This window comes from Pyrus communis, chromosome 11 (assembly GCF_963583255.1).
Source record: "Pyrus communis chromosome 11, drPyrComm1.1, whole genome shotgun sequence".
NCBI classification, from domain to species: Eukaryota; Viridiplantae; Streptophyta; class Magnoliopsida; order Rosales; family Rosaceae; genus Pyrus; species Pyrus communis.
The window spans coordinates 7928650-7947348 of NC_084813.1; the positions used below are offsets into that span (position 1 = coordinate 7928650).

The 18699-nt window shown below is 34.9% G+C and overlaps 1 protein-coding gene across 1 annotated transcript; it reads right to left on the reverse strand.

Moving 5' to 3' along the window:
• Positions 1 to 231: 231 nt before the first annotated feature.
• On the reverse strand, positions 232 to 2276 carry LOC137708767 (gibberellin 3-beta-dioxygenase 1-like). The gene is made up of 2 exons (XM_068447920.1): positions 1628 to 2276; positions 232 to 1022 (listed from the first exon to the last, which is right to left on the reverse strand). Exons 1-2 carry the CDS (start codon positions 2110 to 2112, stop codon positions 392 to 394), a joined length of 1116 nt encoding a protein of 371 aa, XP_068304021.1. The 5' UTR covers positions 2113 to 2276; the 3' UTR covers positions 232 to 391.
• Positions 2277 to 18699: the final 16423 nt, after the last annotated feature.

Sequence of the window (18699 nt, forward strand, 5' to 3'; positions counted from 1 at the left end):
TTGTACCCGGGGCAGAAAAAAAATTTCAGTTTATGTGTCTTTTATTGGAATTTTCAAGTTGAGCAATTTTTCCTCTCTCTTCCAAACCCTAGGACAAAGGACACCAGCAGCCAGAAGGGACTCTTTGTTTGTATCCCTTAATATGATTTGATTTAATATATTTGATTCATTTGCTTTGGCTTTTGGAGATTTTTTTATTCAATTTTTCCATTAGATTGTAATGTGCAATTTTATTTTATTTTTTTCCTTGTTTGTGTTGCATATTTGCACCCCATAAAGCTCCAAGACATGAGAATTCCCAAGAACATGGCCAACCAATCGCAAAAAGGGCAAAAAATTCACACAAAAAAAAAGTACTTCCTTTGTAGAAAATGTAAACATTTTATTTACCCTAGACGACTTTTACGCTGTTATGATCATTTACATCTGCTAATGAACTTAGAGGAGCACAAAGTCTGACCGATGAAAGTGCCTTATTGAAATGTTTTGCTTTGGTGCCAAGGTACTCATTCCAAGTAATTGGCCGGTAGAGAGGAGGATGACTTGGACCAACTAATTTTGATAGGGGTGAGATTTGGACACTAGCCGGGGGACCGAATAAGTAAGCGATGGATAGACGATGTTGGGTGCGATTAACTACAGCCCGATGAAGGACACTTGGGTACACCCCGTTAGATAATATATGGATGAGATCACCAACATTGACCACCAAAGCACCGGGCATTGGTGGAACCGTGACCCATCCGGTGCCGTCTCGAAGCACTTGCAAACCACTAGTATGGTTTTGGTAGAGGATTGTGAGGAGGGTAGAATCCGTATGTGCAGCCAAACCCATGGCCCGATCTGGCTCTGGGCAAGCCGGGTAAGAATTCAATTGTAAGGCAGCTGATGCACCTTTGAATTCACCTTTCGAGCCAGCCCACTTTACATCTTCCGGGGATATGCCTAGTGAGCCAAGCATAAGCCACATCAACCTCCCAGCAAGCCTTTTCATTTCCTTCTCATATTCCTCAATGATATTGCTACAAAAATAAAACAAGAGAAAATAAAAATCAAAACACTGTATAATACATAACATTACATAATATAACACAGATGCGCTAGTAAACAGATTTAATCTCTTTGGGACCGCATCTCTAGATAGCACTTTCCCTCATAACCGTTTTTGCTAAAAGTTTTTTTTTTTTTTAATTAAAAATAGGTTGAAATTTTTACATACAAAAAAATAATAAAAAAATTCAAATACTTTCTAAAACAACACTTAGACGTATGTCTTGAAGAAGTATTCAAAAAGTGCCTTTATGACCCAAAATTATTTTAAAATTTTTCAGGACGCAGTAAGAAAAACACTCCTATTTGTCAAAAGAACACTTATATGTATATAGCTCATTCAAAACTAATCTCAAGGAGGCTATGTTGGTTATTTCTCACATACCAAATCTTCTTTAGTGGGTCCATAATCTTTTACCATATTATCACACACTTACAGTTCTTTTGCAACTTGCATTATGGTAAAGAAATTGGCATTTTGCCTACACGGCCATAGTATTCTCCAACCAAAACAAGAACCCAAAAAACAACAAACTAAAAATATATTAATATTGAGGTTAATTAATGTGATTAATACCAGAATTTTTCGTAATCTTGGGGCCAAAGTTGGCGAAAATGGTCAACTGGTGAGCCAACAATAGTGAACCCCTCAGACCACATGAGCTTCCTAAAAAACGAAGATATCCGAGCAAAACCATAGCCTGAAATGCCGTCCGGCGGTCGGGCGGCTTTGAGCTTCTGCTCGACTGGCAGAGAGAAAAGGCTTTTGCCTGCGGACTCAATGTCATCAAGAAGCTTCTGTGGGATGCCATGGTTAGTGACTTGGAAGACTCCCCAAGTCTTACATGCATGGCCTGTGAGCTTAAGAGCATTGGGTTCGGAGAGATCGATGACCGGAACAGAATCGTCTACCCCAAATGAGCTTAGGGAAGATGGGTAGTGATCATCATTGTTTGTCCATGCATAGGAGTCTGGCAATTCATGTAATGAGTTGAAATCTGGGTGTTTGAGTTGGAGGTTGACAGGGTGGGATTTGAAGGCATCAGAGAGTCTTGCAGGCATATTGATCAGTAGAGTTTTTGTGTTCAATTGGGGGAAGAGAGAGAGAGAGAGAGAGAGAGAGAGATATGAGGGTTGGGGCTGTGCTTTGTGTGGTTGGAAGAAAATTAAGGGTGTTCTGAAGATTTAGGATATAGGATTAGAAACAAGTATAATGGTGGTAGTACTTGTTGCTTGAAAACATAGGATGATGATATAAAAGAAAGATAAGGTTTAGTGAGTATATATAGAGATGGCGGACAAGATAGTGACAAGTTGTCCAAGCCCTCCACCCCAAAACAGAATCATATGTTTGTTAAGTTAAAACCAAAATAGAATTTCACGTACTGTAGAAGTTTCAAGAAAATTACTACATGTATATTATTTTATTTTATTTTATTTTTGGTTGGAGAGTTCATGCATTTCTTTTTGAAATATACCGTTCTAAAATATAAATATAACTAGTTTGGTGGGTTACTGTGCATTTGGATGGTGGTGTTTCATATATGCCCTTGTACTAACAAAGCTATTGATCAGTATACGTTTCTGGAAAATTAAAGAAGTTCATGCACTGTCTTAATTAGTTCATATCTCTCTTTTTTTGGTAAAAAATTCATCTATCTCTTTAGTACGTAATTAATTAATTTATGGTGTCAGTTCATGCACTGTTATACGGAATGTTATTAGTTTGTGTTTTCTTTTCAATTTCTCTTTCAAACTTTGATGTTAATCTTTTTCCTTCAATAAAGCAATATGTCCCAGTTGAGAAAGAGAGCAAAAGAGATATTTTATCATGACTAAGATTATCTCATTTTATTTTGTATCTCTCATCACGTGACATGAGTTATATTAACGGTTTATATAAAAATCCTAGCGTGTGATTGCAGTATGTTGAAGAGGGTGATCGTTTAATTTGTTTCAAAGGTTGCATGTTGAGCTGAGTAGTGAGGAAGGGGACAAAAAAGTAAGGGAGATGGTATGTCCATTGGACGGGGGAAAGAACAAAATTGAAAAGGACCATGTTGTCCTTAGAACAAGGGAATTGAAAGGCATTTTTAACCCTCTCAAACGAAAGGAGTTTTGATGAGAAGAGGGGACACTTCGACTCTCCATGTGCCCTTGCTTGTCCTCAAGTAGAAAAACATCTTAATCAACACACCTCCTCCCCTCAATCTTGGTCCTAATCTCTATTCACTACAGAACAACCCCCATGTAATTTCTCTCAAGTCTATGGACTCGTCCCAACAGGTTCTGTTTTAGAGTTCTCTTAAGGCGTCCATATAACTGTGTAAGGAGACGTAGTAGTGTACATGGTTTGCGGAACATATGGAAGAGAAAAATATTGGCTACGGACCTTTACGACCCATGAGACGCTACCATCAAGTTCAAATTTCGATCATAATAAGATTTTGTAACACATGTTATGTTTCATTTTTCTCTAACAAAATGGATATCAGACAATACTTAGGTACTCCCTAATGAGTACTATGTGTACTCACTATCTAATTTGGCCCCATAAAAAAATCACGCATTTCTTGTTGTCTAAATTAAATAATATGTCTATTATTTTTTTTAAACAATAAAATAAGTGTTAAAACATCATTTAACAGAATCAAAAGGCGATTACCCAACAAAAGTAGTGCTCCAATGCTTTCACTTGTATATCGGTCATTTCCAAGAAAAGTAAAGTCTCTTTAGATTTTTGCGATTAGATTTGTAGTTTGTTTGTCCCATATGACCCCATGGGCTCCTAATACTAACACTAACGAACATATTTGGAGTGTATTTCAAAGCAAAAGCTTGATGGGTTTTTTTGTTCTTTAGTTTAAAATCTCTCTTGTCCCTTGGTCTATAGTTTATACTTTCTTTTTCATGGACAACAAGTTGAAAAAGCTCTTATTTCTCTTTTTGTTCCTTTTTTTTTAATTAATTAATTCATTAATTTTCGTGGCTGTCATTGAGACACAATAGTAACCGTGATTTTTTAATTATGATGCCATGAGTCATGTATCCCAATCCTTTCTTAGCCATGTCTAATGTCTCATGAGAGATGAACATAAATATCATGCACATACATGTGCTCGTGAGTGCACCACATGCATATACTCATTTTGCATGCATGTGAGGATCTCGTGTTACAAACATGGCAAGGTCGGGTCGTTATACGCGACGGTCACCAAAAATAATTGATTGAGAGTGGATCCTTTAAGGGAAGGATTAGTAAAGGTTCAAAGTTAAACACACGGTAATACTACCTCACATTCACCTCGTCCATCTCATACAATTTTTAGTAAAAAATTAGGTAACTATTATTATTCACACTCCAATTTGTCGAGGATAAACGGAAAGTGGTAAAAGTAGTTGAAAAAGCTAAATTGTATTAGAAAAACCCGCTCCTTTGTAATTTAGTACAAAAGAGGTAATCTTATTCTAATTAATGTTGTTTGACCAATGAAAATAATGATAAGTTAAGAAAGTTAAGGTTTCACCGTAAAACTTGCTAATATGAGGAATAATTCATTTACTTAGAAGCACATGCAAGGTCCCTTCTTCCCCGATATAAGATTCACGCTCAACCAAGGGCGGAGCCAAGTACAAGGCTCCCCTAGGCTATAGCATAGGGAGAGTTTGGTTCTTCAAACTTAAAAATATTAATTTTTAGGTTAGTTTATGATTTTTAATTGTCATATTTCAGATAAGAAATGAAATTTTTTATTAGTGAGCTGTTTTTAAGAATAATAAGAGCTAATAAATGTTAAATAAACTCACCACCTTAACCAATATTATATTTAATAGTAATAAATTAAAACTTCCATACCACAAATGGTTCCTTATTTTATTCACTTCAAAGCTTTGAAGGCTAGAAACCTAGAAAACATAGCATAAAATTCTTGCTTCAAATTACTACATTCAAGTTTTTACTATTATATAACTTTATGGAGGCAACATAGGATTAAAAACTTGATTTCGTAGTAATAATTTTAGCTTAGTCCACCCACCGAATAATTTCTAGCTCCACCATTGCTCAACAATAAGTGTTGAAGGAGGTTCTCATTTCAAATTATCTATTTTTTTGGTATGTGTGTACATGTATATATGTACACTACTACAAAAAAACACTTTGCGCGACGAAATAAGATTTGTCGCGCAGTATGATTTCGTCACTCAAAATCTTGCGCGATGAAATTTTTGTTGCGCGTGGGTTTGTTGAATAAAGCTCGTGAAGATAGGATTTGCATGATAAAAATTATTCTTCATCGTACAAAGGTACTTTGTGCGACAAAATATTTCATTGTGCAAAGTTTTTGGTTTTTTATTTTTTATTTAATTAAATTAATTTAGTATCTTGCGCGACAAAATTAAATGTTTACACAACGAAATATTTTTTCGAGCAAGGTTTTTACTTTTTGTTTTATTATTTCTCTTATTTTAATTTAATTGTAGTAATTTTTTGCACGACAAAATATTTGGTAGTGCAATTTTTTAAAATTTTTTCTTTTTTATTTAATTTAAGTGTATGGGTTTATTTTATTTTTTTAATTACTTTAAGTTGAATTGACATATTCAAAATAAAATTACAAGTGAAAAATAGTGATCAAATCATCCATAATATACATTATAATAAATATGTACATATAAATTAACAAAGTATAATGATAAAATCCTAATACAAGTCTATTGTGGCAGTGGTGGCAGGGGATATGGTATGATAGTGTCCTAATCTTCAACTCCTCAACTTCCGTGTTAAAGTCTCGACGATTCCCTGCCAAAAAAAAAGGCCAAAAATAACAAAAAAACAATATCAAAATAATATCAAAAAATGACACAACCTCCCCTAAAATCGACTTACCCCAAATCTGATCCTAAACTCTATCCCTCAGCCTATACCCAACCTCAAACCCAAAATCAACTCCAAAAATAGATATTAATGAAGAAAATTAAAATTTAGGGAGAAAATACATTTTGGGAAGATTGAGAGTGAGTGAGAGATAGGGAGAGAGAAAAGAGGTGCGAGAGAGAGAGAGAGAGAGAAAGAGAGAGATGAGAGGTTGAGTGTGAGTGTGAGTGTGAGAGAGAGGGTTGGATTTGGGGAGGGGAAAGAGGGAGGAGAGGTAAGAGAATTGAGAGAGACATTGAGAAAATTATGGAGTTAATTTGGTTTTAAAAATTGTACAACTTGGTTGCACAAAGTCTTAAAAAAAAAATTTTAATTCCTTCTTCACATTTTTGGTGCCCACCCAAAATTTTAGGGTTTTGCGCAACGAATAATTGGTCGCACAAAGTATAAAAAATTTAAAAAATAAATTTTCCACATCCCATTTTCGGCACTCACCCAAATTTAAGGATTTTGGATGACTAAATATTAATATTCATGTCACAAAGTTTTAAAAAATAATAATAAAAAGGAAAATAATTTTAATTTGCAATTGAAAATATAAATAAACACAATAAATAGGGTTCGTCACTCAAAGAAAATAATAAAAAAATAAAGAAATAATTTAGTTTAACAATGTAAAATATAAAATAAAATAAATAGGATTTAGGCGACAAAATACTCATATTGGCCGTGCAAAGATTTAACAATAATAAAAAAAGTATGAAAGAATTTTTGTTTACAATTTAAAATATAAAATTAAATAAAAGGAAAATAAATTAGGTTTAGGCAACGAAATATTTTGAATTTCGTCGCGCAAAGGTTTTAAAAAATAATTTTTATTTATTTATTTTTCTAAATACGTTGCACGACGATTTTTAAAGTTTCTGTTTTTACAATTTAAAATATAAAATTAAATAAAAGGAAAATAAATTGACTGTCCTGAGAACCTTAATCTAAGAATACAACTTTTCCCCCTAAAAATGTATTTTCTTTTCTTAAAACCTAACATAGTTTTTTTCTCATAATAAAACCCACTAACTAGACTCCACATAAGTAAAATCATTAATTAAGTTTGATTTCACACATTTTAAAATTTGTGGAAGGCTAAAATACCCCTCATTATATACATACATACATACATACATACATACATACATATATATATATATATATATCATCACGACAATTAATGTTATAAAATTCAATGCATATTAATAACAAATAGAATTAATGGGAGTTTTAATGAAAAACCCACGGTACTGTTCACTTTAACGAAAAACCACATTTTTACACTAAAAAGTCAATCATGGTACTATTCACTTTACCCTTTATTTTGTCCTTATCGTTAAAACTCAAAGTTTTCAAGCCTTTTTCATTAGTTTTCCTTAGAATTAATGTCATGATATATATTATGTGGCAAAAATATAAGAGCATTAATGCTATAATTTCAGCACATTTAAATATAAATAATGTAGTTATTGTTTAATTTTTACAAGAAAATAATTTACAAAAATAATTTACTTATTGTTAGTTTTTAGAAATAATGTCATGATATATATTACCAAAATAATTTACTTATTGTTAGTTTTTATAAAAATAATGTAGTTATTGTTTAATTTTTACAAGAAACAATGTATCTACTAGTTGTTTTTTCCAAAATATAAAGTAAATATTATTCAATTTTTATGAAAATAATCTACCTATTGTTTAATTTTATTTGAAAAAAAATAATTTACATATTGTTTATGTCACATCCCCTCTCAGGCCCCCACCACTTCCCGGGCTCGACTCCACCATAGCACGATATTGTCCGTTGTGGGCCCCGACCACGCCCTCATGGTTTTGTTTCTAGGAACTCACACGAGAACTTCCCAGTGGGTCACCCATCATGGGATTGCTCTCGCGCTACTCGCTTAACTTCAGAATTCCGATGAAACCCGAAGCCAGTGAGCTCCCAAAAGGCCTCGTGCTAGGTAGAGATGGGAATATACATATAAGGCTTACAAGATCCACTCCCCTGGGCGATGTGGGATGTTACAATCCACCCCCCTTAGGGGCCTGACATCCTCGTTGGCACACCTCGGCCAGGGATTGCCTTTGATACCAAATTGTCACATCTCTGCTCGGGCTCGACTCCACCATAGCACGATATTGTCCACTTTGGGCCCCGACCATGCCCTCACGATTTTGTTTCTAGGAACTCACACGATAACTTCCCAGTGGGTCACCCATCATGGGATTGTTCTCGTGCGCTACTTGCTTAAGTTCAGAGTTTCGATGAAACCCAAAGCCAGTGAGCTCCCAAAAGGCCTCGTGCTAGGTAGAGATGGGAATATACATATAAGGCTTACATGATCCACTCCCCTGGGCGATGTGGGATGTTACAGTTTAATTTTTATGAAAATAATGTAACTATTGCTTAATTTTTGCAAGAAACAATGTAACTATTGCTTATTTGGGTAGGATACGGATTGGGAACCCCTATAACTATATCCAAACCCATAACTAAATAATATTCACTGTTTTTCCCCATATATAAAACATATCCAAATTCATTCCATTCAGGCCATGATCCACGGTTATCGGGTTTATAGGTTAGAACTATCACCCCTAGATGTGAACCACTTCAAATTCCGTGGATGTAAACCACATCAAATTAATGGGTCAAATTCCCGTTAACTACTAAATTATTCAAATGATACAAAGCCGCTCCAAATCCCAAATAGCACAAAGATGCACCCAAGCCCAAACTAGAAATGCATTGGTTTGATCTCGCAAAGGGTACGTAGCCAGTCTAGTACCAAATTCTAGACATAACCACAACCAAACCCAAATTCAAACACACAAACACTCTTGTGTTCTTCATCAAGCTCAAAGAGAATCAACAAGTGCAACAAACAAGTGCCGATTCATCCACACTAAAGCCGAAGACCACCTGGCTACCACATGAAACCGTTCATGGTTCCGTTTCATTCAAGATTAAGCCTTGGTAGCCCTTGAAGAAACTTCTAGCCCAATTGAAGATCAAGCGCTCATTGCCCCTTGAATCAAATTTTATGACTTGAGAGAAACGAAGCAAGTCCAAATCTTTGGAGAAACCAAAAAGTTCTTCACCACTCTCGTAAAAACCACCAAGCACCATTGACACATGCCAGTTCCTCCAACATCACAAGTCAAACTCTTGCGGTGTTCGGCGACTAAGGTCAAGTCTCTACAACTCTTGGATCAACCACACACATATCATTGGAGATTGAATCAAATGATCAAATTTTTACACCCAGATTGTAACCTATACTCTCTTTAATACAAATCTTTTTTTTTTTTTGTACGTGTGTTATTATTTCATTCGTTGGAGGGACTTCTGTGTTTACAACCTAATTAAAGAAAACTATTTGATTATAGTCTATGCTCTATACACAACAGTTCCAAATAAAGACACTCTTCTACTTTCTAAAATTTCTCTCTTGAAAAGAAAAAACTATTGATTATCTATGAGCGGTGATGTATATGATTAAAAAACTCTCATTGTCAACCATCTCATAAGAAATGACACTGATATTTAATCAAATAATTTCAATAATTGATGCGTAAAACTAAGGTTGCTCGATTTTCTACATAGATTTATAAACTGCCTACTTTCATTTATTATTCTAATTTTCAATCTATTTGGGAAAAGATTGTTAGTGCATGCATGAAATGATGGAGATGGAGACGTTTTCTATTTAATTGTCCTTTCCTTTCCACGAAGAGGGGGAGAGATTTATGTACGTATGTGTACAAAGATTCTCATGTCAATGTGTCTCTGTATGTGTATATGTTTGATTGTGTGTGCTTGTGTAAGCATAAGACCTATGCATGCTAAAGAGAAAGAGATCTACAGATCTACCTAGCTAGCTGTGACATTTTCACAGACAACAATTGATTTTAGACTCCTTTGTCTCTAATTGAGTAAGCAAATTTTGTTTAGACTTGATGCTTTGTATGATTGAAAGCTTTCCATTCCAAAGTTCCAATCTTTGAAATTAATTATTGAATGAGGCCGACTAAATTTGGAACTACACCACTTTACTCAATTTTCACTAAAGAAATGATTTTATTATTTAGTATAGGAATAAATAATGCTTCACGAAAGCAGGATGCTTTTTGCTTAATACTTGTTGGCTAGATTTTTTTTTTATAAGAAAAGACATTTTTCTTCTATTAAATTTGTCATCAAACAATAAAAAAGGTAGACAGAAGTGAGCATCTTTCAATGATGTGTGTCGTAATAGAAATCATATGGGTAAAGTACAAAAAATTACCTTAACTATTAATGTCACAATACTTTCATACCTCATCTTGTAAAATTGACAATGTCATACCTTATTTTTAGAATTTGTACCAATGTTATACCTTCTGTTAGCTTGGCTGTTTATTTCTCAGTTAAATGCTGACGTGGCTTGATCCGAACCTATTTTCTATTAAAAAATTTAAAAAATATAGGTAAATTACACTTTCATACCTCAGGTTTGGGGCTTATTTCAATTCCTTACAACATCTTCAAAACATTTCACTTTCATACCTTAAGTACTATTTTATTTTCAAAATAATACCTCCGTTACATTTTCCATCCATTGATCCGTTAAGTGCTAACGTGGCTGCCACATATATGCCACGTGGCTGCCACATATATGCCACATGGCTGCTAAATGTCTGCCACGTGGCAAAAAAAAATTTAATTTTTTTTTAATAAACCTAAATCTTCTAAATATTAAAAACAAAAATAAAAAATAAAAAAACTGAAACCTTATCCCCCTCATCCTCCTCTCTTCTCCCCACAACCCCCAAACCCATCTCCCCATCTTCATCTTCTTCCCTGCAACCCAGAAAAAATAAAAAAAAGGTTAGAAAACTAGATCCCATCACCCCACCCCCCCTCCCCCCTCCCTCCCCAGATCCCGTCAAACCCCCCCTCCCCCCCTGGCCCCCGACGCGGGGTGTCAGAGCCTCTAGTTACTTTCTATGGAGGATTTTTGTTGACTTTTTGGTATGCTACTTCGGATTTTACTTTTGGGGGCTTTCTGGGATTCTTTTCAATTGCTTTCTAAACATGAGTTTTGCTTTGGTTTTGCCTCTGGGTTCTTAATCTTATGAATTTGTTTGGAGATTGCTGGCTTTTGTGAAGGGAATAAGATTGTTCAAGCTATTCGGTTTTCTTTTGTGTTTTCTGCTAGTGATTCGAGGGGGGGCGAAGATGGGTTCTGGGGAAAGGGTGGGAGGGTGGGGTGCAGGAGAGGGAGGTGAGTCGGCCGCGGGGGGGGGGGGGGTGAAGATGGGTTGGAGATGAGGGAGACGAAGGTGAGAAGAGAGAAGGGGTTGGAGATGAGGGAGGTGGTTGGAAAGCTCGGCTTGGGAGGGATGAGGGGTGGGGAGGGGTTGCGGGGAAGGTGGGGTTCTAGTTTTCTTTTTTTGTTTTGGAGAATATTCAGGTTTTTTTTTAAATTAAAAATTTTTTTTGCCACGTGGCATTATGTGTCAACCACGTCAGCACTTAATGGATCAATGGATGGAAAATGTAACGGAGGTATTATTTTGAAATAAAATAGTACTTAAGGTATAAAAGTGAAATGTTTTGAAGATGTTGTAAGAAATTGAAATAAACCCCAAACTTGAGGTATGAAAGTGTAATTTACCCAAAATATTATTAAAAACTTAAAAAAATCATTTAATAATTTTTAGGGTAAAGTACAAAAAACTACATCAACTATAGGGATCACGACAGTTTCATACCTCATCTTTTAAAATTGACAATGTCATACTGCATCTTACCAATTTGTGACAATGTCATACCTCCGTCAATTTTTCTGTTAGTTTTTCTGTTAAGTGCTGACATGACTTGATTCGGGACCTACTTTCTATTAAAAAATTTAAAAACTAAAAAACAATTATTTAATATTTTTAAATATTAAAATAATAATAAAAAGTAGGAAAAAAAAAAAAAACCCTCATTTCGTCCCTCCCCTCCCCCTCCTCCCTCATATTTCCTCTCCCCATCTTCATCTTCTTCCCCAACCTGCAAATCCCAACAAATAAATAAATAAATTCCAATTTGTCTTCCCCCCACACGCACACTCAGTTTCCCCCACACCCACACCCACACTCTTCTTCCTCCTGCAACCCAGAAAAAAAATAAAAAATAAAAAATAAAAAAAAAAACCCAGATCTCGTCTACGGGAAGATGTGTGCACAGAGAAGGTGGAGGATGGGTGCGGAAGAGGATGTGGAGAATGGATGAGAGTGGTGGATTTGGGGTTTGATGGGTTTTCAAAATTTTTTTTTTCCCTTCTTTTTTTCATCTTCTTCTTCTTCTTCTTCCTTCTTTGTCTTCTTCTTCCGTAGGGGAGTTGATGGTTTTCAAAAAAAAAAAAAAAAAAAATTTCCTTCCTCCTTTTTTTCCTCTCGTTCTTCTTCTTCCTCCTTCTCCCTCTCCTTCTTCTTCTTCCGTAGGGGGGTGTTGATGGGTTTTCAATTTTTTTTTTTTATTTCTTCCTCTTCTTCTTCTTCTTCCTCCGTTTCTTCCTCTTCTTCTTCTTCCTCCTTCTCATTCTCCTTTCTTCTTCTTCCGCGCTGACAGGGGGGCGAATTTTTATTTTTCCTCTTCTTCTTCTTCTTCCTCCTCCTCCTCCTCCTTCTCCTTCTTGTTCTTCCGCAGGGGGGTTGTTGGGTTTTCAAACTTTTTTTTTTTTTGGGTTTGCAGGTGGGGGGAAGAAAATGAAGATGGGGAGAAGAGAGAGGAGGGAGGAGGGGGAGGGGAGGGACGAACTGATGGTTTTTTTTTTTTTTTTAACTTTTTATTATTATTTTAATATATAAATAATATTAAATAATTTTTTTTTAGTTTTTAATAATATTTTAATGATTTTTTAATAGAAGTGGACCCCGAATCAAGCCACGTTAGCATTTAACTGAAAAGTAAACGGCCAAGTAACGGAAGGTATAACATTGGACCAAATTCTAAAGATGAGGTATGAAAGTGTCGTGACACTAATAGTTGAGGTAGTTTTTTGTACTTTACCCTAATTTTTAAATATTAAAATATTAAAGAAAAGTAAAAAATTAAAATTAAAAATTGAAAAAAAAACCCTCACATCCCCTTTCCCCACCCCCCTCCCGTCTCTCTCTTCTCCCCCATCTTCATCTTCTTCCCCTTCCAGCGCCCTTCCAGCAACCCAGAAAAAGGAAGAAGAAAAAAAAAAAAAAAAAACCAATTTATCTTCCCCCCCTCCACTCGCGATGTTCCCCGACCCCCCTTCCTTTCTTCCCCCTCCCGTCTTTCCTAAACCCGCACCCACCCTCGCACTCACTACCTGCAACCCAAAAACAAAAAACCCAGTTCGTCCATCCCCCCCCTGGACCCACCCTCTTCCCTCCACACCCATTCCCCCCATTTTCTCCGCGCCCAGGTTCTCAACTTTCGGAATCGGCCTGGCGAAGGTTTCCCGATTCCACCTCAACGAGATCTGGGTTTTTTTTTTTTTTTTTTTGGGTTACAGGTAGTGGGTGCGAGGTTGGGTGCAGAGGGTGGGTGCGAAGGTGGAGAGGTTGGGTGCGGAGAGTGGGTGCGGGGAGAAGAGGGGGGTGGTGGGGTGTGGGGAGCGGGGAAGACAAATTAGTTATTATTTTTTTTTTCACTTCTTTTTTCTAGGTTGCAAGGGGGAAGAAGATGAAGATGGGGAGAAGAAAGAAAAGGGGGGCGGGGGAAGGGGACGAACTGAGTGTTGGTTTTTTTTTTTTTTAATAACTTTTCTTTATTATTTTAATATCTAAAAATATTTTTAGTTTTTAATAATTTTTTAATAGAAAATGGGCCCCGGATCAAGCCATATGAGCATTTAACTGAGAAATTCACGCCAAGTTAGCGGAAGGTATAACATTGGCACAAATTTGTAAGATGAGGTATGACATTGTCAATTTTAAAAGATGAGGTATGAAAGTGTCGTGATATCAATAATTGAAGTAGTTTTTTGTACTTTACCCAAATTATTTAGTAGTAAGATAAACATGAAGACAACAGCCTCCAAATAATACATACATATATATGGATATATGGTTGTGCGAAAATTCTTAGTTTGTGAGATAAATACATGATTTCAACGCATGAGACGAACCACCTCTAAAATAGAGCTAGCTTTACGAGATGATTAGTAAAATCGTACTTGTGCTCTTGAATTGGACTAAAACCTGAAATCTCAAGAAAAATAGTGGGAGCTAGATCCAACAAATTTTCCCTTTTTCTGTTTTTTTTTTTTTTTTTTTTTTTTTTTTTTTGGAAAGGTTAAATAACCTGGAAACTATTAGATGAGGAAAATGACACAACCAAAAACTAGATTAACTGTAAGTTTCTGGTAGATTAGCAACACCATTGTCTATGTCTGTTGTTAAAACAATTTATTTAGCACGGACTTTCAAATGTCCGTGATTGAATTGGACTTTTTATAACAGACTACTTCTTATGATGTGGTGTTGTGGCGTAGTGGTTTCTTGGGTTTTTAGTCTAAAATGGTTTATGAATTTGACATAACTCCTTATTTTGGTCTTTGACAATGAAAATCGAAAAAAGCATTCCTTGAGTTATCCACCTTAAATCATTTTGGTCATTCCATGAAAAATCTGTCAATATCCTCGCTAAATTGTTACGTAGACGACCACGTGACCACCTTTTTAAAGAGATTTTTGTCAAACCAACCTCTCCACTTAACGAGAATATTGACATATTTTTCACATAATGACCAAAATGATTTACGGTAAACAAACTCAATGACCATTTTGTCCATTCTCATTGTCATGGACCAATGAGGAGTTCTGTTAATCTCAAGAACTATTTTAGCAAAAAATCTTGGTTTCATATATATATATATATATATATATGTATGTATGTATGTATGTATATGTGTGTGCGCGCGTGAGCGCACGCATGAGTGTAGAAATTTGCCATAAAATATTAATCTCCTTTTTAATTGTTTGGATTAATTTTTTCAAGTCCCCTACACTACTAACTTTATCAAACTACATTTGAATATAACAGATTGAAGAGCTCTCCTTAATGTTGTACCACCTTCAACTTGTAAAACAGACAAAATTTCGAAACGAAAAGCAAAATTGTACAACCTGGAGAAATTCTGTGTAAAAAACCTGCAGCAGAATCACCATTAATTAGGTTTAGCCCTTTCATCTAAACTTAATTTCAACATAACAATTTTTGTGTTGTAGGCTTATAGAGAGGGAGAGAGGTGCGGCAAGGGTGTAGAGAGAGAAATTTGTTTAATTTTGAGGTATGTATTATATCATACCGTTGTGGGCCGATTGTGCCTTTATTTATAGTTGTAAGGAAGGAAGAATCCTTGCCTTTCAAGTAAATATAACTGAAATAGGACACTATAAAAAAGATACTATAGAATTTCAATATGATTTACACAATCACATTCCTAACTAAATTAAGACTGTAACAGTTTGGAGTTTTATGGCCATATTTTTTATAATTTTTTTTTTGTATCATTTTAATTTAATTTTATTATATTTTCAATATTCACCTGAAACTTTTCTTATGTGTGTGACAACAAAAAAAAAAAAAAAAAGGAGACTTTGGATGCAGTCCCTAGCTGTGAATATTTTTTTACTGAAACCTTGTTGGTTTTCAATTTCTGATCGAAGTCCTTGAAATTAATGTGATAATTTATTTCTAAGTATGTTACTATATTTTTTAAATTAAAATTCATAGTTGTTTATATTAATGAGATTTTAAATAAAAATCATAATTTGTGGGATTAAAAATATTAAAATATAAATTATATATAAATATGGGTACATTCATCAAAATTAACCAAAAAATTATTGTACCAAAACATGGGTACATTCTTCAAAATCACAAAAAAAAAAAAAAAAAAAAAAAAAAAAAAAAAGATATTCAGCTTAATGACATTATTAAATTTCTTCAATTAAACTTGACATGGATACATTCTCAAATCAATAGAAAAAAATTGAATAGATTATATATGACACACCCCGAATCTAAAAATGGAGCGTGACACCCTAAAGCCATTAGGGTTCCACACGCGTCACACGCGTGCTAGGCACGTGCCTGCTTGTGGCCGTCGCGTGGGAGGTCAGAAAATTATTTTAAAAATATGGGGATGTTCGTGAGGTTCAGTAGAGCACGTTGGTATATTCAAACACCCCATTTGAGCAATGTATGAGAAGTTATTATCTAAGGTTGGTTATGTGCATTAAATTGACGTTTTTATAGTTGTTTCGCATATAGGTGAGGACTATCCAGAGGACGAGCGCAGCCACGCGAGGCTCGGGGCTTACGATCCTTCTACGTATCAGTGAGTGGGCTTTTGGTTTTCCGTATATACCTATATACTTGAGAATTTTTCCAGAAAATGCAATTAAATGTTTATATGTTTTTTTAAATGCCATGCATAGTGTTTGCATATTTAGTTATGCATTAGTAGTTGCATATATGTATGCTTTGGTGTCGCGGACGCTAAGGTAGGTCAGGTGAGTATATTGTTAGTGATAGATGTGGTGTTGATGAGATTGAGATATAGTTTATAGTCCTGCACCTTGGTGATTGCGCTCCGCCAGAGTAGGGCCTAGCCTTCACGTGATCGTTCACCTCCTGCACCGTACGCTCACCTTGGATCCAAGGCAGGTGCTAACCTGTCGTACAGACCACTTTAGGTGGTTCCGACTCGTAAGTGACTTGCGATACTTCGCATAGCCTTCACGTGATCGTAGCACTAAAGCGTATTTATTTACACCCAGCCTATCATACAGACCACCATAGGTGGTTCCGACTCATGTGCAGGATAGTGGTTGAGGAGCTATAGTTTCAGCCGTACATGTCACTTTAGCTGACTCCGGCTGACGTGTTGATATTATCAGCATATTATGATTTGTGTTATCTCACCTACTTGATGCTTATATTGTTGATCGGATATTTTGACATGGCATATATCTAGTATGGCATATTTGAGCTTTATTGTTTTTAGCATGATTTGATATACGAGTATGTATAATATTTTCTAGAAAGTATACAGGTTTTCCAAAAAGGGGTTATTACTTGATATTGAAATGGTTTGAAAAACAACTTTGTTTTTGCCCACTCACGTTTTCTGTTTTGCGCCCCTCCAGGTTTTAGGTAGCGAGGAGGTGGGTGAGGACAGAGGTATCGAGGCATTTCTGACAAAGCACCCTTCATGTAGGATTTTCAGTTATCACTTGTGTAGTGTTTGTTTATTCTGGACTACACCTAGGATACTTGAACTTCTACTTTGCCTTTTTCCTTCCGTGTTTGTCACTAGCACTCACTGATCTTTTTATTGTAAATTATCCTGTTGACTTTATTTCCTCATATTTTCACTCTTTTGCTTCCGCATTGTGAACTTGGCTACGTCACCCTCACGTGATGGACAACACGCTCCACTTTCAGATTCAGGGTGTGTCAGTTTGGTATCACTAACACACCCTACAACACGAAATACGTCCAGGGGCAAAATCGTCATTTCACACTAACGGTACAAAAATTGGGACGGGCTGTCACATATATATATATATATATATATATATATATATATATATATATATATAAAGGTACATTTTACATGTAACAAATTGGTATATTTAAGAATGATTACATTTTAAGATTAAAAATTTGAAAAAAAATTACATGAATGGGTTACATATAAGATTAAAAAATTGAAAACATTTTTAAAAAAAAAAAAGCTAATGGGTACAAACTTATTCTAATTTTTTATTTATTTTAGAAATGTTTTGAATTGACAATTAGTTAGGAGTTTAATAAAGGTGTGAGTATTAAAATTCTAAATGAATTATTAATTTTTATTTTAAAAAATTATGTAACTAACATTTAAATTCATTATTACATTAATTTTAGGGAATTGGATCAAAATCTGAAAACTAATAAGGTTTCAGTTAATGAACTTTAGTAACTAGGGACCAGATACTAATTTTTCCTAAAAAAAATTGTGCTTAATGATATTGAAAATCTAATTTATTTCATTTAAACTTACAAATTTTTCCAGCAAACACTAAATATTGTTTTCCAAACATTAAACTATTAATATTAATTAGACACATTATTCCAAATAATTAATCAATTTGATACTGTTCAAACAATCAAGTGGGTTGAAAATGCCAAAATTTAAAAGGAAACGCTATAATTGAGTAACATGGAGAAATATTATATAGATTAGACATTTTTTTTCTTAAAAAAAATCATATTATCTACACTACCGGGAGGGGGTGGATTTAACCTCACAAAGGGCTAGCAATAATGCGGTTCAAATTTGCCTTTGGCGAGAATCAAACCTAAGAACTCTCATTTTCAAGTGAAGAAGAATAGCACTAGACTGTATTATAAAGTGGTTATAGATTAGACAGTTTTTAAACGCATAACAAATACAAATGCCACTTAAATCCATTATTGAGGGTTAAGTGGCTATGATAAATACTTTAACTCATAGCCACTTAAATCCAATTACAAAGTTCAACTCGGCATTTTGACATAAATCGGCAATGTCGAAAATATACGATGGTTTTGAATCTAGCTATTTCCACTACAGTCACCACAAATAGGTACGTGTTTGTATAACCTAAAATGGTAATCAAATAAGACATGCACACTGAACTATCATGGAGTAGCGCACGTGTCTTCATTGAGTTGGACCGTC